This window comes from Mesoplodon densirostris, chromosome X (genome assembly GCF_025265405.1).
Source record: "Mesoplodon densirostris isolate mMesDen1 chromosome X, mMesDen1 primary haplotype, whole genome shotgun sequence".
Classification (NCBI taxonomy): Eukaryota; Metazoa; Chordata; class Mammalia; order Artiodactyla; family Ziphiidae; genus Mesoplodon; species Mesoplodon densirostris.
Window position 1 is genome coordinate 66,726,611 of NC_082681.1, and position 22,753 is coordinate 66,749,363.

Sequence of the window (22,753 nt, forward strand, 5' to 3'; positions counted from 1 at the left end):
GAGTTCCAGAGGAAAGGAGAAAGATGGGGCAGAAGTAATATTTGAAGAGAATAGTCAAGATTTTTCCAGAACTTATGAACACTTGACAGGTTCAGAAATCTAACATATCCCAAACAGGATTAATAAAAAGTAATCCATAATTAGACAAGTCATAGTAAAACCCTATAACACCAAGGACAAAGAGGTGACATTAAAAAAAAAAAAGCCAGAGAGAAAAGACAGATTACCTTCAAAGGAATAAAAATTAGATAAACTTTGACTTCTCAAAAACAACACTGGAAGGCACAATATAATATCTTTAATGCACTAAAAAGAGTAACTCAATTGAGAATTATATACTCAATAGAATATCTTTTTTTCAAAAATGAGGGGAGAAGGACACAGACAGACAAAACCCAAGATAGTGTGTAACCAAATGACCCTCAGTGGGAAATTTTAAAAAATGTACTTAGGGCAGAAGAAAAATATTCCCATTGAGAAGGTCTGTGATGGAAGAAGGAATGATTAGCAAAGAAAGTGGTAAATACGAGGGTAAAACTAAAACAATGAATATATAAAATAATAATTTTTATGCATGTGTTTAAAAAATAGAACTACATCCCTGAGTGTCAATATAGTATAAGTTAGGAAGGGATGTCAGAAATTAAAATGTTCTTGGTCCTTAATATGGTTTGGACAGAGGGTAAATATACTGATGAGACTTGAAATGAATGCAGGTTAAAATTTCTAGGGTGACCAATAAAAGAAAATAAAAAGAAGGCAGAATTAATAAACTGTTATAGAAAAAAAAGAGCAAAAATAAAGCAAAGAAAGGAAATAACAGAAGAGGTAAGAAAAACAAAAAACAAAAAACTTGGTAGAAATGATTCCAAAGATATTAAAAATTATAATAGATGGAAATGGATAAAATGATCTAGTTGAAAGCCAAAGATGATGAGATTGCATTTACAAAATCCAGCCACCATTTTGTTTATGAGACATTGTTAAAACGACTATTTAGAAAGGTTAGGGGGAAAAAAGGAATAAAAAATACATATTGGGCAAATAGCCACCAAAAGAAAGCTACTATAAGCTATATTAATATTAGACAAAACAGACTTTGAGACAAAAATCATTACTAGAGATCAAGTGCCTATATTAAGACAAAAAGTTTAAATAATGAGAGAGTACATTCTTAAACTTGTATGCATCTATTAATATATTCTCAAAATACATGAAACAAGGGGAAATAGACAAATTCACCATCATAGAGGAAGTTTAACTTATTCTCCATTATGGTTGATCAAAAAGCAGATTAAAAATAAAAACTAATAGTAACGAGCAGAAGCGGGCAAACTATAGCCCATGGACTAGTCACCAGTTTATGTAAATCAAGTTTTATTGGGTCACCAGCTATACTCATTCATTAACATATTGTCTATGGCTGCTTTTGTGCTACAACAGAAGTTGAGACGATGTGACAGAGTTGCATGTTTAAAATATTTACTATAGGGCTTTTAAAGAAAAACTCTATTGACTCCTGGTACAGAAAAATATAATCAACAATCTCACGGACATATATAGCACAGTGCATTGAACAACTGAAAAATACATAATATTTTCAAGCACAAATGGAAATGTATAAAATACTGACTGCACCCTGGACCATTTCAGGAACTGAAAGACTTAGGAAATCTCAAAGGACTAATATACAGAATATGTTCTCTTAACACAAAACTCCCACAGCTAAGTCATACTTACTAGTAACAGAATGAATGTTTTCTCCTTTACATCAGAAACATACAAAATGCCATTCTCACCACTTCTATTCAACATTTTACTGCAGGTTCTAGTCAGTGCATTCAGAAAAGAAAAAGAAATAGAAGACACTAAATTGGAAAGGAATAAATAAAACTATCTCTATTCACAGATGACATGATCTTGTACATAGAAAATCCTAAGGAACCCCCATAACCCCTACTACAACAAATAAACAAATTCTGTAAGGTTGCAGGGTAAAAGATCAATATACAAAAATCAATTGTATTTTTATACACTAGCAATAAGTGATCTAAAAATGAAATTAAGAAAGCAATTCCATCTAAAATAGCATCAAAAAATAAAATACTTAGGAATAAATTCAACAAAGAAGTGTAAGACTTGTACACTGAAAACTACAAAAATGTTGAAAGAAAGAGAGAAGATGTAAATAAATGGAAAGACATCACAGACATCCCATGTTCTTGGATTAGAAGGCTAAATATTACTAGAATGGCAATATTTCCCAAATTGATCCACAGATTTGAAGGAAGCACTATGAAAATCCTGCTTGCCTCCCCCCCCCATAAAATGAAAATTTGATGCTAAAATTCATGCAGATGTGAAAGGGAAACAGAATAGCCAAAACAATCTTGAAAAAGAAGAACAAAATTGGAGGACACATACTCCTCAATTTCAAAACTTGTTACAAAATAATAGTATGGTATTGTTATAAGGATAGATATATAGATAAATGGAATAGAATTTTGAGTCTAGAAATGAACCCATGCATTTATGGTCAACTGATTTTCAACAAGGTAACGAAGAAAATTCAATGGAGAAAGAATAGTATTTTCAACAAACAGTACATGGACAACTGGATATTCACATACCAAAGAAAGAAGTTGGACCCCTACCTCATGCCACATACAAAATATTAACTCAAAATGGATCTCAGAACTAAATATAAGAGCTAAAATTATACAACTCTTAGAAGAAAACATAAAGGTAAATCTTCATGACGTTGGGTTAAGCAATGATTTCTTATATACAACATCAGAAGCACTAGCAACAAAAGCAAAAAATAAATAAATAAATTGGACTTAATCAAAATTAAAAACTTGTGCTGCAAATGATACCATCAATATAGTAAAAGGACAACCCATGGACAATACTTACAAATCATGTATCTCATAAAGAACTTGTATCTGGAATATATAAAGAACACTTGCAATTCAACAATAAAAAGATGAATTACCCAATTTAAAAAAATGACAAAGAATTTGAATAGACATTTCTCCAAAGATGTACAAATTACCAGTAAGCACATGAAAAAATGTTTGATATCATTACTTATTAGGGAAATGCAAATCAAAACTCCAATGAAGTATCATTTCACACCCACTAGGATTGCTATAACCAAAAAAGAGAGACAATAAGGGTTGGTAAAGATGTGGAGAAACTGGAACCTTCATACACTGCTGGTGAGACTGTAAATGGTGTAGTTGCTTTGGAAAACAGCTTGGCAGTTCCTCAAAATGTTAAAGATACAGTTGCCATATGGACCAGAAGTTCCACTCCTAGGTCTATACCCAAGAGAAATGAAAACATATGTTGACACAAAACTTACACAACAAAGTTCATAGAAGTATCAGCCATAATAGCCCCAAAGTGGAAATAATGTCCATCAATTGATACACAGATAAACACCTGCTGTATTTACAGAATGAACTATTATTAAGCAATAAAAAGAAATGTCATACAAATACATTCTATAACATGGATGAAACTTGAAAACATTTTGGTAATTGAAAGAAGTCAGTCACAAAAGGCCACGTATTATATGATTCTATTTATATGCAATGTCTAGCATAGGCATATCCACAGAGAAAGTAAGCAGATTAGTGGTTACCAGGGCCTTAGGAGAGACTGAAATCGAAGTGATGATAATGGGTATTGGCTTTCTTTCTTTCTTTCTTTTTTCTCTTGGAGGGGCTTTCTTTTTGTAGTGATGAATTTTTTTCTAAAATTAGCAGTAATGGGCTTTCCAAGATGGCAGAAGAGTAAGAGGACGTGAAGTTCATCTCTACCCACAAACACATCAAGAATACATCTACAGATGGAACAATTTTCACAGAGCACCTGCTGAACACTAGCAGAGGACCTCGGACATATAAAAGGAGAAGATCCCACGTAACCAGCTAGGACGAAAGAAAGAAGAAAGGAAAAGGAAGAGGAGAGGAAGCAGGTTGTGACCTGCACCCCTGGCGGGGAGCTGAATATGAGAAGACGTTCTCATGTCTGTGGAAGCCCCCTCATGAGCGAGGAGATCAGCTGGGACAGAAGGGGAGCTTCGGGAGCTTGGAGGGGAGCCCAGAAGCTGGTTGTGGCAGACAAGACAGTGAGACCTACACAGAGGGTCTGTGCCAGAGCACTGCACACCCCAGCCTGAGACAGATGTCTGCTGGTGCACACAGGGGCTGCGTGCTGGAACATGGGATTTGGAGAGCAGACCACGGGAGGGGGCTCCTGCTGCCTGTGAGGAGACAGCCTTAGGGGACAGGAGTGAGGAGCTCCGCAATCAGGAATGCTCATGGAGGAAGCCAGGACCACCACAGAAGCAATGTGCCTGTGTTGAGTGATGTGCCGTGGGTGGGGCCCCCATTGCAGCCTTTCTCCTCAAGTTCCAGCCCATGCCTCTATGAGCACTTGGGAGGGCTCCCACCGGAGCTGGCACATGTGCCCCTGCAATCGTCTCCCCTGCCCCCCCCACCTCCCTGCCTGGGCAACCTGCTTGCCCCAGTCACTGCCTGATGGGCTCACGCGTTCCAATTGCTACCCCAGAGCCCTGCCACCAGGGTGGCTTGCTCGCCCCAATTGATGCCTTGGCTCCTTCCTGCCTGATGGGCTCGTGTACTCTAGCAACCTCTGGAGCAGACACCAGTGAGAGGAACACATGCAGAGGTGGGGCTGAAACCATAGCTGAGCCCCAGGGGTCGTGGGACTAAGGAAGAAGAGCTGAAATCTCTCCTTGCACTGTGTCAACCACGGAGTTACACCTCCACTGACGGCCTCCTAAATTCAGTGCCTGCAAAACATCCAAAAGGACAACAAGTGCTCCTGTAGCTGGGACAGGTCTGGCTTTAGCAGCTGTGGGCTATGTGGGCAAGTACACGTGGGGATTGGGCCAGGTCAGAGTCTGAGCTGCCTCCATAGCTCCCACAGCAGGTCCAGGTGCACAACTACTGCAGTCCTGGGCCTGACCTCAGTGGATCTGTGCGAGTGACCAGGTGAAAACAATGCTTGAGAGTCACTACGGCCAAGTGCTCGCATACCCACAGTTAAGGTGGGACCAACAGCAGTGCCAACAACAGTGTACTTTGTGAGCCCACACAATGGACGAAAGGGGACACAACAGAGCACATTCACAGGTGAACAGCTCCAGAGAAGGAATACACATTGGCTTCTCTCCCAGTGGGAGTGCTCCAATCCCACCCACTTTGCACCGCAGATGAGAAACACAGCTACAATCTGGAGACATCTACTCCAACAATTAAGGAGCAGACCCTGCCCCTGACAGGGCAGTGACAACCACAGAACAAAGGGGAGGCCTTCTCAATATCCAGGGCAGGCTCCGGTCACCACACCACCAGTCAAATCACCTATCAAGGGGATAAAAGCACAAGCCTCAGGACCAAGCTCACCCACTAGGGGGCAGACAATAGAAGCAACAGGAATTACAATCCTGCAGCCTGCAGAAAGGAGACCACAACACAGTAAGTTTGACAAAATGAGATGACAAATATGCTGCAGATAAAGGAGAAAGATAAAAACCTACAAGAACAACTAAATGGAGAGGTGATAGGCAATCTATCTAAAAAGGAATTCAGGGCCTCCCTGGTGGCGCAGTGGTTGAGAGTCCGCCTGCCGATGCAGGGGATACGGGTTCGTGCCCCGGTCTGGGAGGATCCCATATGCCGCGGAGCGGCTGGGCCCGTGAGCCATGGCCGCTGGGCCTGCGCATCCGGAGCCTGTGCTCCGCAGCGGGAGAGGCCACAACAGTGAGAGGCCCGCATACCGCAAAAAGAAAAAAAAATAAAAAAATAAAAAGGAATTCAGAGTAATGAAACTAAAGATGATCCAAGATCTCAGAAAAAGAATGAAGGCACAGATTAAGAAGATACAAAAAATGTTTAAGAAAGACATAGAAGAACTAAAGAACAAACAAACAGAAATGAAAAATACAATTACTGAAATGAAAAATACAGTAGAAGGAATCAATAGCAGAATAACTGAGGAAAAAGAAGGGAAAGGGCGCTGGAAGGCACAATGGTGGAAATCACTGCCACAGAACAGAATAAAGAAAAAAGAACAAAAGGAAATGAGGACAGTCTTAGAGACCTCTGGGACAACATTAAATGCACCAACGTTCGAATTATAGGGGCCCCAGAAGAAGAAAAAGGGCCAGAGAAAATATTTGAAGAGATTATAGTCAAAAACTTCCCTAACATGGGAAAGGAAATAGTCATCCAAGTCCAGGAAGTGCAGAGTCCCATACCGGATAAACCCAAGGAGGACCATAACGAGGCACATATTACTCAAAATAACAAAAATTAAATACAAAGAAAAATATTAAAAGCAGCAAGGAAAAAGCAAAAAATAACACACAAGGGAATCCCCACAAGGCTATCAGCTGATGTTTCAGCAGAAACTCTGTAGGCCAGAAGAGAGGGGCAGGATATATTTCAAGTGATGAAAGGGAAAAACCTACAACCAAGAATATTCTACCCAGCAAGGCTCTTGGTCAGTTTTGAAGGAGAAATCAAAAGCTTTACAGACAAGCAAAAGCTAAGAGGGTTCAGCACCACCAAACCAGCTATACAACAAATGCAAAAGGAACTTCTCTAGGCAGAGGGAAATAAAAAAGAGGCCACAACTAGAAACAGGGATTACAAATGGAAAGCTCACTGGTAAAGGCAAACATACAGTAAAAGGAGGAAATCATCCTTAAACAAATATGATATCAAAATGAGCAACTGTGAGAAGAGAATACAAATGCAGGAAATGGGAATTGTATTTGAAATTAAGAGACCACCAACTTAAAACAACCTTCTCTATATAGGTTGTGTTATCAAAACCTCATGGGAAATGTAAACCAAAAAACTACAATAGATATACACACAAAAAAGATAAGTAACCCAAACACAACACTAAAGATGGTCATCAAACCACAAGAGAAGAGAACAAAAGAGAAAGGGAAGAAAAAAGACCAAAAAAACCCAAACCCAAAACAATTTAAAAAATGGCAGTAGGAACATACATATCCATAATTACCTTAAATGTAAATGGATTAAAACCTTCAACCCAAAGACACAGACTGGATGAATGGATACATAAACAATCCCCGTATATAGGCTGTCTACAAGACACCCACTTCAAACCTAGGGACACATACAGACTGAAAGTGAGTGGATGGAAAAAGATATTCCATGCAAATGGAAATCAAAAGAAAGCTAGGGTAGCAATACTCGTATCAGACAATACAGACTTTAAAACAAAGACTATTACAAGGGACAAGGAAGGACACTACGTAATGATCAAGGGATCAATCCAAGAAGAAGATATAACAATTGTAAATATATATGCACCCAACATAGGAGCACCTCAATATATAGGGCAAAGGATAACAGCCATAAAAGGGGAAATCGACAGTAAAACAATAATAGTGGGGGACTTTAGCACCCCACTTACATGAATGGACAGATCATCCAGACAGAAAATAAATAAGGAAACACAAGCCTTAAATGACACATTAGACCAGATAGACTTAACTGATATTTATAAGACATTCCATTCAAAAGCAGCAGAATACACTTTCTTCCCAAGTGCACAGGAACGTTCTCCAGGATAGATCACATCATGGGTCACAAATTGAGCCTTGGTAAATTTAAGAAAACTGAAATCATATCAAGCATCTTTTCTGACCACAACACTGTGAGATTAGAAATCAATTACAGGAAAAACTGTAAAAAATGCAAACATGTGGAGGCTAAAGAATATGTTACTAAATAACCAATGGATGACTGAAGAAAGCAAAGAGGAAATAAAAAAATACCTAGAAAAAAATGACAATGAAAACATGAGGACCCAAAACCTATGGGATGCAGCAAAAGCAGTTCTAAGAGGGAAGTTTATAGCAATACAATCTTATCTCAAGAAACAAGATAAACAAAAATCTCAAATAAACAATCTGTCCTTACACCTAAAGCAACTAAAGGAAGGAGAAGTAACAAAACCTGAAGTTAGTAGAAGGAAAGAAATAATAAAGATCAGAGGAGAAATAAATGAAATAGAGATGAAGAAAACAAAGATCAATGAAACTAAAGGCTTGTTCTTTGAGGAGATACACAAAATTGATAAAGCTTTAGCCAGACTAATCAAGAAAAAAAGAGAGAGGACTCAAATCAAAAAAATTAGAAATGAAAAGGAGAAGTTACAAGTGACAGCACAGAAACACAAAGGACCATGAGACTACTACAAGCAACTATATGCCAATAAAATGGACAACTTAGAAGAAATGGACAAATTCTTAGAAAGGTACAATCTTCCAAGACTGAACAAGGAAGAAATGGAAAATATGAAAAGACCAATCCCAAGTACTGAAATTGAAACTGTGATTAAGTATCTTCCAACAAACAAATGTCCAGGACCTGATGGCTTCACAGGTGAATTCTATCAAACATCTAGAGAAGACTTAACACCCACTCCTCTGAAACTCTTCCAAAAAACTGGAGGAAGGAACATACCCAAGCTCATTCTACAAGGCCACCACCACCCTGATACTAAAACCAACAACTGTAACACAAAAAAAGAAAATTACAGGCCAATATCACTGATGAACATAGATGCAAAAATCCTCAAGAAAATACTACCAAACCAAAACCAACCACACATTAAAAAGATTATACACCATGATCAAGTGGGATTTAAGGGATGCAAGGATTCTTCAACACACGCAAATCAATCAATGTGATGTACCCTATTAACAAATTGAAGAAGAAAATACATATGTTCAACTCAATAGATGCAGAAAAAGCTTTTGACAAAATTTAACACCCATTTATGATAAAAACTCTCCAGAAAGTGGGCATAGAGGGAACCTACCTCAATATAATAAAGGTCATACATGACAAACCCACAGCAAACATCATTCTCAATGGTGAAAAACTGAAAGCATTTCCTCTAAGATCAGGAACAAGAGAGGATGTGCACTCTCGCTTTCATTCAACATAGTTTTGGAAGTCCTAGCCATGGCAATCAGAGAAGAAAAAGAAATAAAAAGAATCTGAATTGGAAAAGAAGAAGTAAAACTACTTCTGGAGATGATAGGATTTTGTACATAGAAAACCCTAAAGATGCTACCAGAAAACTACTAGAGTTCATCAATGAATGTGGTAAAGTTGCAGGATACAAAATTAATATACAGAAATCTCTTGCATTCTTACACACTAACAATGAAAGTTCAGAAAGAGAAATTAAGGAAACAATCACATTTACCATTGCATCAGAAAAAATAAAATACCTAGGAATATGGGCTTCCCTGGTAGCACAGTGGTTGAGAGTCCGACTGCCGATGCAGGCGACATGGGTTCATGCCCTGGTCCAGGAGGATCCCACGTGCCATGGAGCAGGTGGGCCCATGAGCCATGGCCGCTGGGCCTGCGCATCCGGAGCCTGTGCTCCGCAATGGGAGAGGCCACAACAGTGCAAGGCCCGCATACCACAAAAAAAAAGAAAATATCTAGGAATAAACCTACCTAAGGAGGCAAAAGACCTGTACTTAGAAAACTATAAGATACTGGTGAAAGAAATAAAAGATAACACAAACTGATGGAGAGGTAGACCATGTTCCTGGAATGGAAGAATCAATATTGGGAAATGACTATACTACCCAAAGCAATGTACAGATTCAATGCAATCCCGATCAAATTACCAAGGGCATTTTTCACGGAACTAGAGCAAAAAAATTTACAATTTGTATGGAAACGAAAAAGACCCCGAATAGCCAAAGCAATCCTGAGGAAAACAGACATAGCTGGAGGAATCAGGCTCCCTGACTTCAGACTATACTACAAAGCTACAGTAATCAAGGCAGTATGGTACTGGCATAAAAACAGAAGTATAGATCAGTGGAACAGGATAGAAAGCTGCGAGATAAACCTACGCACCTATCATCACCTAATCTATGACAAAGGAGGCAAGAATACACAATGGAGGAAAGACAGCCTCTTCAATAAGTGGTGCTGGGAAGACTGGACAGCTACATGTAAACAAATGAAATTAGAATGCTCCCTAATACCATACACAAAAATAAATGCAAAATGTATTAAAGACCTAAATGTAAGGCCAGATACTATAAAACTCCTAGAGAAAAATATAGGCAGAACACTCTGACATAAATCGCAGCAGTGTCATTTTGGTTCCACCTCCTAGAGTAATGAAAATAAAAACAAAAGTGAACAAATGGGACCTAATTAAACTTAAAACCTTTTGCATAGCAAAGGAAAGCATAAACAAAACAAAAAGGCAACCCTCAGAATGGGAGAAAATATTTGCAAATGAAGCAACCAACAAGGGATTAATCTCCAAAATATACAAACAGTTCATGGAGCTCAATATCAAAAAGACAAACACCCTATCAAAAAATGGGTGGAAGATATAAATTGATATCTTTCCAAAGAAGAGATACATATGGCTAAAATGCACATGAAAAAATGTTCAACATCACTAATTATTAGAGAAATGGAAATGAAAACTACAATGAGGTATCACCTCACAGTGGTTAGAATGGCCATCATCATAAAACCTACAAACAATAAATGCTGGAGAGGGTGTGGAGTAAAGGGAACCATCCTACACTATTGGTGGGAATGTAAATTGGTATAGACACTCTGGGGAACAGTAGGGAGGCTCTTTAAAAAACTAAAATAGAGCTACCATATGATCCAGTGACCTCACTCCTGGGCGTATATCTGAAGAAAAACATAATTTGAAACAATACCTGCACCCCAATGTTCATTGCAGCACTATTTACAATAGCCAGGACATGGAAGCAACCTAAATGTCAATCAACAGAGGAATGGATAAAGAAGATGTGGTACGTATATACAATGGAATATTAGTCAGCCATTAAAAAGAACGAAATTTGCAACCACATTTACAACAACATGGATGGACCTGGAGATTTCATACTGAGAGAAGTAAGTCAGACAAAGAAAGACAAGTATCATATGATATCACTTATATGTGGAATCTAAAAAAAGGTATAAATGAACTTATCTACAAAACAGAAATAGAGTTACAGATGTAGAAAACAATTTTATGGTTACCAGTGGGCAAGGGTTGGGGGAGGGATAAATTGGGAGATTGGGATTGACATATACACGCTACTGTATGTAAAGTAGGTAACCAATAAGGACCTACTGCACAGCACAGAGAACTCTACTCAATAGTCTGTAATGGCCTATATGGGAAAGGAATCTAAAAAAGAGTGGATATATGTATATGCATAATTGATTCACTTTGCTGTACACTTGAAATTAACACAACGTGGTAAATCAATCATACTCCAATAAAATTAAAAAAAATAAAATTAGCAGTAATTATTGTACAACTCTAAATATACTAAAACCCAACTAATTGTAAGAAAAGAAAAACAACTAAAACATGAATAAATGCTTGTGACTTTTTGTTAGGCAAAAATGTCTTAGACATGACAGCAAAATAATAATCCATAAATTCAAAAATGGATAAATTTGAATTTATAAAATTAAAATTTTCTGTTCCTCAAAAGACACTTTTAAAAGGAGGTAATGTGTGCAGAACAATGATTCCCCACCCAAAGACATTTATGTCTTAATCTATGGAAGCCATGAATATGTTATGTTACAATGGCAAAGTGGAGTTAAGGTTTCATATGTAATTAACATTAATCAGGTGACCTTAAGATAGGAAGATTTTCTTGGATTATCTGGGTGGGTTCAAAGTAATCATAAGACATTAAAAGTAGAAGAGGGAGGTGGAATGGTAATGCCAGGAGAAGATGTGACTACAGAAGCATAGTCAGAGTGATGTGACACGAGAATGACTTACACTACTTTTCCTGGCTTTGAAAATGGAGGAATTGGACCACAAACCAAGGAAAGTGGGCCAGTCTCTACAAGATGATAAAATGAAGGAAATGGATTTTCTCAACAGCCTTCAGAAAGAAATGCAACCCTGACAACATCTTGACTTTAGCCCAGTGTACATATGTTAGAATTCTAACTTAACAGAAACTATAATAAAATTTTGCTGTTTAAAATCACTAATTTCATGGTAGTTTGTTACAGAAGCAATGAAAAAGTAAGACAGAAGGAAGAGATAAGCCACAGTTTGGGAGAAAATATTTGCAAAACACATACCTGATATAGGGCTGAAAATCCAGAATATATAAAAAACTTTCAAAGCTCAATAATAACAAAACAAACAACCTAATAAAAATGGGCCAAACATTTTAACAGACTCTTCACCAAAGAAGAATAGCAAATAAACACATGAAAAGATGCTCAACATAATTAGTCATTAGAAAAATACAAGTTAAATGTACAATGCTATACCTATACATAACCACTAAAATGACTAATATATAAAATGATGTTCAACTTCATTAATAACATGGAAATGCAAATGAAAACCACAATGAGATAACATTTCAACTTCAACTGTTTGGCAAATTAAAGTCTGACAATATCAAGTGCTGGCAAGAACTCAACATCTATATACTGCTTATGGGAATGTAAATTGGTACATATACTTTGAAAAACAATTTGGCATACTATAGCAAATATGAAAATGATACATATTGTATGACTCAGTGGTTCCACTCCTAGGTATATTTAGAGAAATGATTGTAATTGTGTACCTAGAGATATGTACAATAATGTTCACAGCAACTTTTTAATTGTAAAAATCTGGAAACACCTCAAATGTCTGTCAGCAGTAGAATGGATAATTAAACTGGGATATATCCACAAAATGAAATACTATAAATCAGGGGACATATATAAATCATAGCTACATGGAAATATCTGGATGGATTTCAGGAATTTGAGCATAAAAAAGTATTTGTAGATCAAAAAAGGTAAAATGTAGAAAATTATATGCAGGTATATTTCTATCAATATATAGCTCAGAAACTTACAAAACTGAAAACATTGTTTAGTAATACAGACATATAAGGTGAAGTTAAAAAATTAAGAAAGGGAACAATAATCAAAATTCAGGGTAGGGTAGTGGTTATCTCTGAATGGATAGGGAATGGGATGAGAACCAGGGGATTTTATTTTGTTTTTCCTTTAAACTGGGTGGTAGGTAGGTATATGGTTGTTCATCATGTTATTATTTTTATACCTTTCATAAACTGATTAAATGGTCTTTTGGTTCTAATCCATATTTAATAAATACAAATATAAAACATAAAAGAATTATGAAAAATTTAATGAGGTAAGGACTTATTTCCTTCATTTTTTTTCTTACTTTATGTTCAGGGTATAGTACCTTTCTATAAGGTTTGGTAAAGACATATTTGGGGAGAATCAAGTTTACAAATCAACAGCAAGGGAACTAGATTATTAATAGCTTCAGATTTGATCTTCTACCAGCAACAAACATGAAACAGTGTAGGTTTGGTAAAACTTTAACAGTAATGGGTCACAAAAGTCTTGTTTTTATCATTAGATAAATGACCCTTTGCTACCTGTACCAGGATTAAAGTGTTTATCTTTCCAGACTAATACTTGAAGTTTAAATTCACCACACTGGCAACTATGTGTAGTTAGAAGGTCAGAGGTTCAATTTTATATTAAAGGTGCACTACATGCATAAAAAGCAGGCACACAGCAAGTAAGGAAGTTCCCCAACTCCTCAAGGAAGAATGCATGTGGATGCATGGGTGTTAAAGTAGATAACATTTGTCCATTATGTCCCCATCCTCTCTATTCTTTATGCTCCTCAATTCCAAACTTTATGAGTCATTTAGTATTCTTGTTCTCTCTTCTATCCTAATCAAAACCTACTGATTCTTCACTTATACCCTAGTATAAATTAGATTAACAGTTTAAAGAACAGGTTTGTTATTTGTGGTCTACTGTAAGCAAAATTTTGGATATGTACTTTTCTAGGAAGAGCATCCGAAGTTTTCGTCAGATTCTCAAAGGGGTCAAAATGGTTAAGAACCAGTGCTTTAAAGTATTTTCCTTCTTAGATATGGGCATTCAAGCACACTTGAAAGGTTTATGATAAAAGTATTTATTAAAATGGTAAACAAAATTGACAATCTCTTATACAGACTAATTAAAAAAAGAATAGATTCAAATAAATAAAATTAGAAATGAAAGATAAGACATTACAGTGGATGCCTCAGAAACAAAAAGGATAATAAAGGATTATTATGAATAAGTATATGCCAACGATTGGATAACTTAGAAGAAATTGATAACTTCCTAGAAACTAACAACTTACCAAGACTGAATCAAGAAGAAATAGAAAGCCTGAACAGACCAATAACCAATAAGGAGATTGAATCAGTAATCAAAAACCCCTCAACAAAGAAGAACCCAAGGTCAGATGGCTTCATGGGTGAATTAAACATTCGAAGAATACCAGTTCTTCTTAAACTCTCCCAAAAAATAGAAGAGGGAACACTTCCAAATTCATTTGATGGTGTCACTCTGATATTAAAGCGAGACAAAGGCACTACAGGAAAAGAAAACTACAAGCCAATATCCCTAATGAACACAGATACAAAAGTCCTCAATAAAGTAATAGCAAACTAAATTCAACAGCATATTAACAGGATTATACAACAGGAACAAGTGGACTGTATCCCTCAGATGCAAGGATGATTCACCATATGTGTATCAATGTGACACACCACATTAACAGAATAAAAGATGAAAACCACATTTGTGATCACCTCAATAGATACAGAAAAAAGCATTTTACAAAATTAAAAATCCATTCATGAGAAAAAGCTCTCAACAGAATAGGTATAGAAGGAACCTAACTCAATAAACATCATATATGAAAAGCCCAGAGCTAACATCAAAATCAATTGGGAAAAACTGAAAACTTATTCTCTAAATCCAGTACAAGTCAAGGGTGTCCACATCTGAAACTTCCATTTAACATAGTATTGGAAGTCCTAGCCAGAGCAACTAGACAAGAAAAAGAAGTATAAGGAATTCAAATCAGAAAGGAAGAAGTTAAATATCTGCAGAAGACACAATCATATATGTAGAAAACTCTAATGACAACCACAAACTATTAGAATTAATAAACAAATTCACTAAAGCTGCAAGATATAAAATCGACATACAACAAATCAGTTGTGTTTCTATACACTAACAATGAACTATCCGAAAAAAATTAAGAAAACAATTCCATTTCCAATAGCAATAAAAATAATGAAACAGTTAAGAATAAACTCAACCAGAGGTGAAAGACTTGTACACTGAAAATTATTAAAAACTGATGAAGGAAGTTAAAGACACAAAAATGGAAAGACACCCCATGTTCATGGATTGGAAGAATTAATATTATTAAAATGTCCATGCTACTCAAAGTGATCTACACGTTAAATGCAATTCCTATTAAACTCCCAATAGCATTCTTTACAGAAAAAGAAGAAAAATCCTAAATTTTATATGGAAACAAAAAAGACCCTGAATAGCCAAAGCAAGTCTTCAGCAAGAACAAAGCTGGAGGTATCACACATCCTGATTTCAAAATATATTACAAAGTTACAGTAATCCAAACAGTATTGTATTGGCATAAAAACACACATAGACCAATGTAACAGAACAGATTACAGAGAAACAAACCCATGCGTTTATGGCCAACTGATCTTTGACAAGGGTGCCAAGAACACAGTAGGGAAAGGATAGTCATTTCAATAAATGGTGCTGGGAGAACTGGGTATCTAGATGCAGAAGAATGAAATTGGATCCTAATTTTGCATCTCACACCATATAAAATATCAACTCAATATAGATTAAAGACTTAAATGTAAAAACTGAAATGTAAAACTACTAAAAGAAAGCACAGTGTAAAAACTTCTTGACATTGGTCTTAGCAATGACCCCAAAAGCACAGACAACAAAAGCAAAAATAAACAAGGGGGACAACATCAAACTAAAAAGATTCTGTACAGCAAAAAAAAAAAACCAATTAACAGAGGCAACCTAAAGAATGGTAGAAAATATTTGCAAACCATGTATCTGATAAGGGTTAACATCCAAAACATATAAGGAACTCATACAACTCAACAGCAAAAAAAAAAAAATAACTGACTAAAAAGTTGGCAAAGAAAAGTAATAGACATTTCTCAAAAGAAGACATAAAAATGGCCAACAGGTATATGAAAAGGTGCTCAGCATCACTAATCATCAGGGAAGTGCAAATCAAAACCATAATGATATATCACCTCACAACTGTTGGATGGCAAAAAGTCAAGAGATAACAAGTGCTGGCAAGGATGTGGAGAAAAGAGAACCCTTAAACACTGTTGGTAGGAATGTAAATTGGTATAGCTATTATGGAAAACAGTATGGAGGTTCCTCAAAAACTCAAAAATAGAACTACCATATGATCCAGTAATCCCACTTCTGGGACTATATCCAAAGAAAATGAAATCTGGATCTTGAAGAGATACTTGCACCTCCCATGTTCATTGCAGCATTATTCAAATAGCCAAGATATGGAAACAACCTAAATGTCCATCAACAGATGAATGGATAAAGAAAATATTATGTGTGTATGTATGTGTTTATATGTGTGTGTGCGTGTTAGTATTGAATACTGAAAATTTCATGGTTTAAAAATGTACATGCATATATGTGTGCATGTGTGTGTATACACACACATGCATACACATACATACAATAGAATAAAAAGGATATCCTCCCATTTTTGACAACATGGCTGAACCTGGAGGACGTTATACTAAGTGAAATAAGGCAGACTCAGAAGAGAAATACTGTATGATCTCACTTATATGTATAATCTAAAATAGACTCAAAAGCAGAGAGAAGAATACTGGTTACCGGTGTGGGGTAAGGTAGAGGGGAAAATGGGGAGGTGTTGGCCAAAGAGTACAAAGCTTCAGTTATACAAGAAGAGTAAGTTCCAGAGATCTAATGTATATCATGGTGACTATGGTTAATAATGTTGTATTGTATACTTAAACTTTTCTAAGAGGGTGGATCTTAAGTGTTCTCACCACATACACACACATACACAATAAAATGGTAATTATATGAGGTGACAGATATGTTAATTAGCTTGATTGTGGTGATCATTTCACAATGTATACGTATGTCAAAACATCAAGCTGTACACTTTAAATGAATATTCTCATCCTGGATTGGAGGCCCTGGGCTTAAATGCCATTTATTGTATTGTATAAATACAACTTGTTTGTATTCAATTAGAAATTAAGATTAGATTTAGTAAACTATAAAACAACAGTTAAATTAAATTGAATGAAAGTAACTAGAACTCTCAAATCAATATTTCTTCTCTGTTATTTTTTGCCGAAAACAAGCAAATGACAAGAAAATAAGTCAAACTCACATTATAGAAATACTTTAAAAAGAAACATCCAGTAATGTCTATGGCTGACTGTATACACACTGCCCAACCTCCAGTCATTTTACAGTCTGAATACTGAGAATTTTATGGTTTAAGAAAAGGGTCACCCCACAGCTCTGCAGAGTTTTCTAATAGAGAGATTTAATTACATTCATTACATCATAATTAATAAGGCAGGAGTATATTGATACAGTTGAAAAAGATGTTTAACAAGAGAGTTTAACTGAAAAAGGATCTTCTCATTAGCCACAAGTTTACCAGAAGAGTCAATTAACCAGAACACCTCATTCATAAAGCATTTTGGCTTAGTACAGACTTATTGTAAATAGATTTAAACAAAGGCATAACTCACTTTACACAATAAAAGTACCTGGGAATAGTTCGTGCAAATCACATTTTCATTCCTTCAGCAATTCTAAGTTTCTCAAGGATTGAATCCTGATTATAGGAATAGTCCCTAGCACTCAGCTGGCAACTTTATTTAATAAGTAATTCAATTGAATTCTATTTAAAATGTACTGGGTAATACAATAAATACCAAGAAATCCTGTTTATTCCATAATATAGTAAAGAACAAAAATTTATTTTAAAATTCAGAAATATGTAAATTCAGCTATTAGGGACAAATGCTAGTTACTTATTATCCAATCTAGATTTTGAGCTTTCCAAAGATAGGAGTGTCAAGGTAGGCTTAAAAACATCATCTCTCTAAGATTAATAAAAAGGAGAAAAAATACTGAGAGTCAGCAAGTATATAGGAGAGTGAATCTATTCTAGACCGCTAACGAAAATTAATAAAACTTTACCCAGTGCTTCGTATATGACTCAAACATATATAAGAGAAGCTCAGGAAATATTTTTTTGTTTAATAAATGAATAAATACCACCTTTATGTATGGCAGTTTGGCAATACATTGATATTTTTCATGCCTTCTGACTTACAATTCCATTTATAGAAATTTATTCTAAGGAAACAGTTATAGATGTACATAAAGATTTATGTACAAGGTGTTTTGACAAAGCATTGATTACATTAGCAAAATAATTGGAAATATGTTAAATTTCCAAAAAATTATGAAAATTGTACATTTGAAAATGGTATATTCATACACAGAATATTTATGCCACTGTTAAGAATTTTGTCCAATGCCATCCAACTACTCAGTGGTGGGGTCAGGATTCAGTTTCAGGCCTGTTTGACTCGAGTATATATTTCTAAGCATGTAGATAAATTCAAGAATAAGTTGAGGCTAGAAAAGATGAAAAGTACAATGGTGAATAGAATCAGTTACTAAAATGAGATACCAATACACTGGCATGATAGATTAGATCAACAAGATAAAAGTTAAAAAGACATAAATGTACCTGTAACTAAGTCCAAAAAGTCTATATGCCTAAGTATAGACATAGCTTACCAGTGGCTCATGTAAAAAAGTTTAATGAATTTTAGAGAACTGCACAATCACTATATCATGCTCAAAGGCTGATTATAAGCAAGGTTGATTGTGATGACTCAAAACAAAAATAAATATAAAAACAAATGTGATCTTAGGCAGCTTTAACAGAAATATATTATCTAGAACAAGAGAAGTCAGAGTCTGACTCTATCCTGCAGTAGTCAAAATACATACACCCGAAGAAAACAGTAACCATCCTGAACATGTTTGGCAGAGAATGATCATGAAAGTGAAGGAACTCAAAGCTATGACATATGAGGAATGGTTAAACTACTAATACACTTATCCAGGAAGCAAAACTACTTAAAGTGTAACTGACATCTGAAGAGCTGTTTTGTGGAAGAGAGATGAGAATTGTTCTGTATGGCACCAATGTGAGATACAGGGCCAATGGGTAGAACTTATAATTATGAGACAGGTTTGTGTTTGACGTAAGAAAGGACCTTAAATTGAATGAGAGCTGCCAGAAAATGGAATGGACTGCCTTAGGTTCCTTTATCCAGAGTTTTATTCATGTAGAAGAAAACAGCCAGTTAGCGTACCTATTGTAGAGGGGACTACGGTACCACAGTGAAGACTGAACTAGAAAACATCTAAGATTACTTTCAAAACTGAGATCTTAATGGATTTCTTAAACTCAGGCTTCCAAATATCAGGTGTACCTGTATAAACTTTTTAAGAAAGAAAAGTCAGACTGCTTGGAAGAACTAAAACCCTGTACTACTCATTGATTATTCGTTAAGAAAAATCACCAATTGTTTTTCATTGGGGTTAGGATTTTAGATGTTTGGGTTAAATATAATAGTGTTTACTTTGAGACACCTTGTAACTATTTCTCACAACTTAAAAAACGTGCCTAACAAATACTTCAAAGACATTTTTGATGAATAGAGCTAACAAACAAACCAACCTCACAGCTTTTACATCATATTTCTGTTATACAAAATTCAAACTTTTGTAGGCAAGTTACCTGCTCTGGTTTCACTAGATGTTTTCTGGACTCCTCTTCTTTGGCCGCATACACACTTATAGATGCACATATTAGAGCTGCTGGCATGGTTGTCAGCTTTCCCATCTGAGAAAGATATATCAAAAAGGTATTTTTAATTGAAAGCTTCCCACTCTCTATTTCCTGATAAAGTTTGGGGGGCATCTGAGGAACACTATTGGTTTCATTTAAATTTATTAAAAACTCAAGCACTCCAAATTATTCATACATTTTTAGGATATAATTCCTAAAATTATTTTCTCATGGTAGATGGTAGAGTATTATTTTTACCAATTTGTTAACTATCTACTTCATATGGAATATAGCAATAATTACCAGTTAGAAGTGAATATAAGTTTTGAGGGATGAAGTGAGATATAGATTATGATATTCACTCAGTCCACAAGTATTTATTGAGCAATTACTATATGCCAGACCCATCAGGGAACAAAACAAAGATCCTTGCTCTCATGGAGCTGACATTCTAGTGGAGAAGAGGCAGGAGATAAACACAATACATATATTATATGGTATATTACAATCGATAAATGCTATGGAGAAAGTAAAGGATAAGGGTGATCTGGAGTACTGGGTAATTCAGGCTGTATCTTGAAATAAAATTTATAATTACATTATTTATAAAAATAACTTCCTACCATTACAAATCTTAGGCCCCTAACTAACATGTTCCTTTTTACCTATTTCATGCTTGATGTAAAGCCAAAAGTGACCTTAGTTTTAGATATAACTTGAGGAAATGAATGCAGGAAAATTACTGGCTCTAAGAACAAAGTGTTCCAGTGTTTATCCAGGTACCAGAATAATTCCTAAAGATTATTCATTCAACAAGGCCAAATGAAAAGCTTTCCAGGGAATGACTATTTTAAGAGCTTGATTCTTTAGACTCAGAAGGAGGCCTACTGAAATTGACCAAAGACATCCAGAGGGAAGAGGTCTCTCTGGCTTACACATAAGTGGAATTGTTCAAGAACTAGAAGAAACATTGGCCAAAGGATTCCAAATGTTATTGAATAACAGTGATCATGTCTGCACTTCATTTCTGACATATTTTTCAATATTTTCTGGACAGAATATGGGAAGCTGCATGCACTAGTTAAGCAATTTCCTGTTAAACTAGGCATGATTCTGATTTAGATCGAGACTCCAGAAATATAGGGTAAAAGGAAGACTCAACACTAATAAAAGAAATTGTGTTCACTGTTTTTCCCCCTTCAAGCCTCCGTCTAGTACATAAGTCAGCATCACAGAACAATTTATCTAGGCCTGCCTTCCAAAAGGCATCACTTCTGATTTCTTACACACAGTTGGTATTCACTAATGAAATAAGATTTCCACTCAGTATCTAATGTCGGGTATCAATAAAAAACATATTAAAATGGATGCCAGCAATGGATGTTCTCCCATGTACCTGAAAAAAATTTTCAATAAAGCTCTGAAGTGATTATTTGAAGCATGTCGATTCTTACAATATTTAAAACCTATTTTAAAAATACCGGATTAGACCTTACTCCCTATCCAAAAGATAGAACTTTTGAAGTATGCTAATATCTGAAAAAATTTCAATACCCTATGTTCTTAGTACAGTCATTTTATTTCACATAATGGAAAAATAATAGCATGTAGACTATAAAATAAATTTATAGGTATTACTTAATAATTATGATCGACTGCTCCAGAGTGTGGACTGACTAACTGAACTAGTGGCCTAAGAAGTTAATACAGTATACCTTGAAAAATGCTTAAGTATCTTTGCTACATTTTCTATTCTGTAGGGCAGGGTCCATCCACCTTGACTTTTATTAATAAGGCAGTGTGGCATAATGGTAAAAACATAACCTTAGGAGTTGCACAGACCTGGTTTTGAACCCAAGTTGTGGAACTTACTATCTAAATCTTGGCAAGTTACTTAAGCTCTTAAGAATTATGCTGCACAATATGGTAATTACTAGATGCATATGGCTATTTAAATTTAAATTTATTAAAAATAAATAAAATTTAAAATTTAGTTCCTTAGTCACATTAGCCCCATTTCAAGTGCTCAACAGCATAATGTAGGGCACAGATATACAATATTTCCATCACTGAAGAAATTTCTACTGGACAGCGCTATCTCAAGAGTCTCAGGTTATATATCTGAAAAGAAATGGGAATGCCTTCCTCTTTATGATTATCTTGAGGGTTAAAGAATTACATAAAAATGGCTTGCACTTGGTAAATGGGCAATTAATTCTAGCTCCCCATTCTTTCTGACTGCTGAATAAAGATGTTAAGTGGTGGTGCTCACTCCCCATTTTTCTTCTCACATGTATTTGATGTTAATCAGGCTCTAGTGAGGGCCATAATAACAATAAAAAACATAGCATACTCATTTCCTCTAAACAAAAAAGGCCAAGACTTCGATCAAAAGAAAAGAGGCAGATTGGCACACTCAGGCCTTTTCAAAACACAGGTTATACTGATGAAAAAGGCATCACTATCCAGAGAGACAGCTGATTATATACCACACTGAAAAAATTAGAATATGGATTGGTAAACTACAGATCTGGGCTAAATCTGGTCGGACTCTGAGCTAAAAATGTTTTTTTTTAAACATATTTAAAATGTTATAAAAACAAAATAAACAAACAGAAAACAAAGAAGAATATGTGACCTTTTGTGTCCTACAAGTCTAACATATTTACTATCTTCTCCTTTATAGAAAAAAACAATTGCCAATGCCTAATTTAGAAAATCAAATAAGGTATTTAAAGAACATCAGAGCTTGGGGGTATTATAAAATTTACAGGCTCATAAGGCTGTTAGTTAAACAGTATTAAAATTGGGCAGAGGCAATCCTAGTTTTCACAAGGTAAGACCTTGA

The 22,753-nt window shown here is 35.5% G+C and overlaps 1 protein-coding gene across 2 annotated transcripts in view; it reads right to left on the reverse strand.

Annotated features, from left to right (window-relative positions):
* APOOL (apolipoprotein O like) overlaps window positions 1-22,753 on the reverse strand; it is a 95,896-nt gene that overhangs the window by 54,518 nt on the left and 18,625 nt on the right. For both annotated transcript variants that reach the window (XM_060087317.1, XM_060087316.1), the window contains exon 2: window positions 19,855-19,959. In XM_060087317.1, the coding sequence (XP_059943300.1) occupies window positions 19,855-19,959 (105 nt within the window). The remainder of the gene's footprint in view (window positions 1-19,854; window positions 19,960-22,753) is intronic.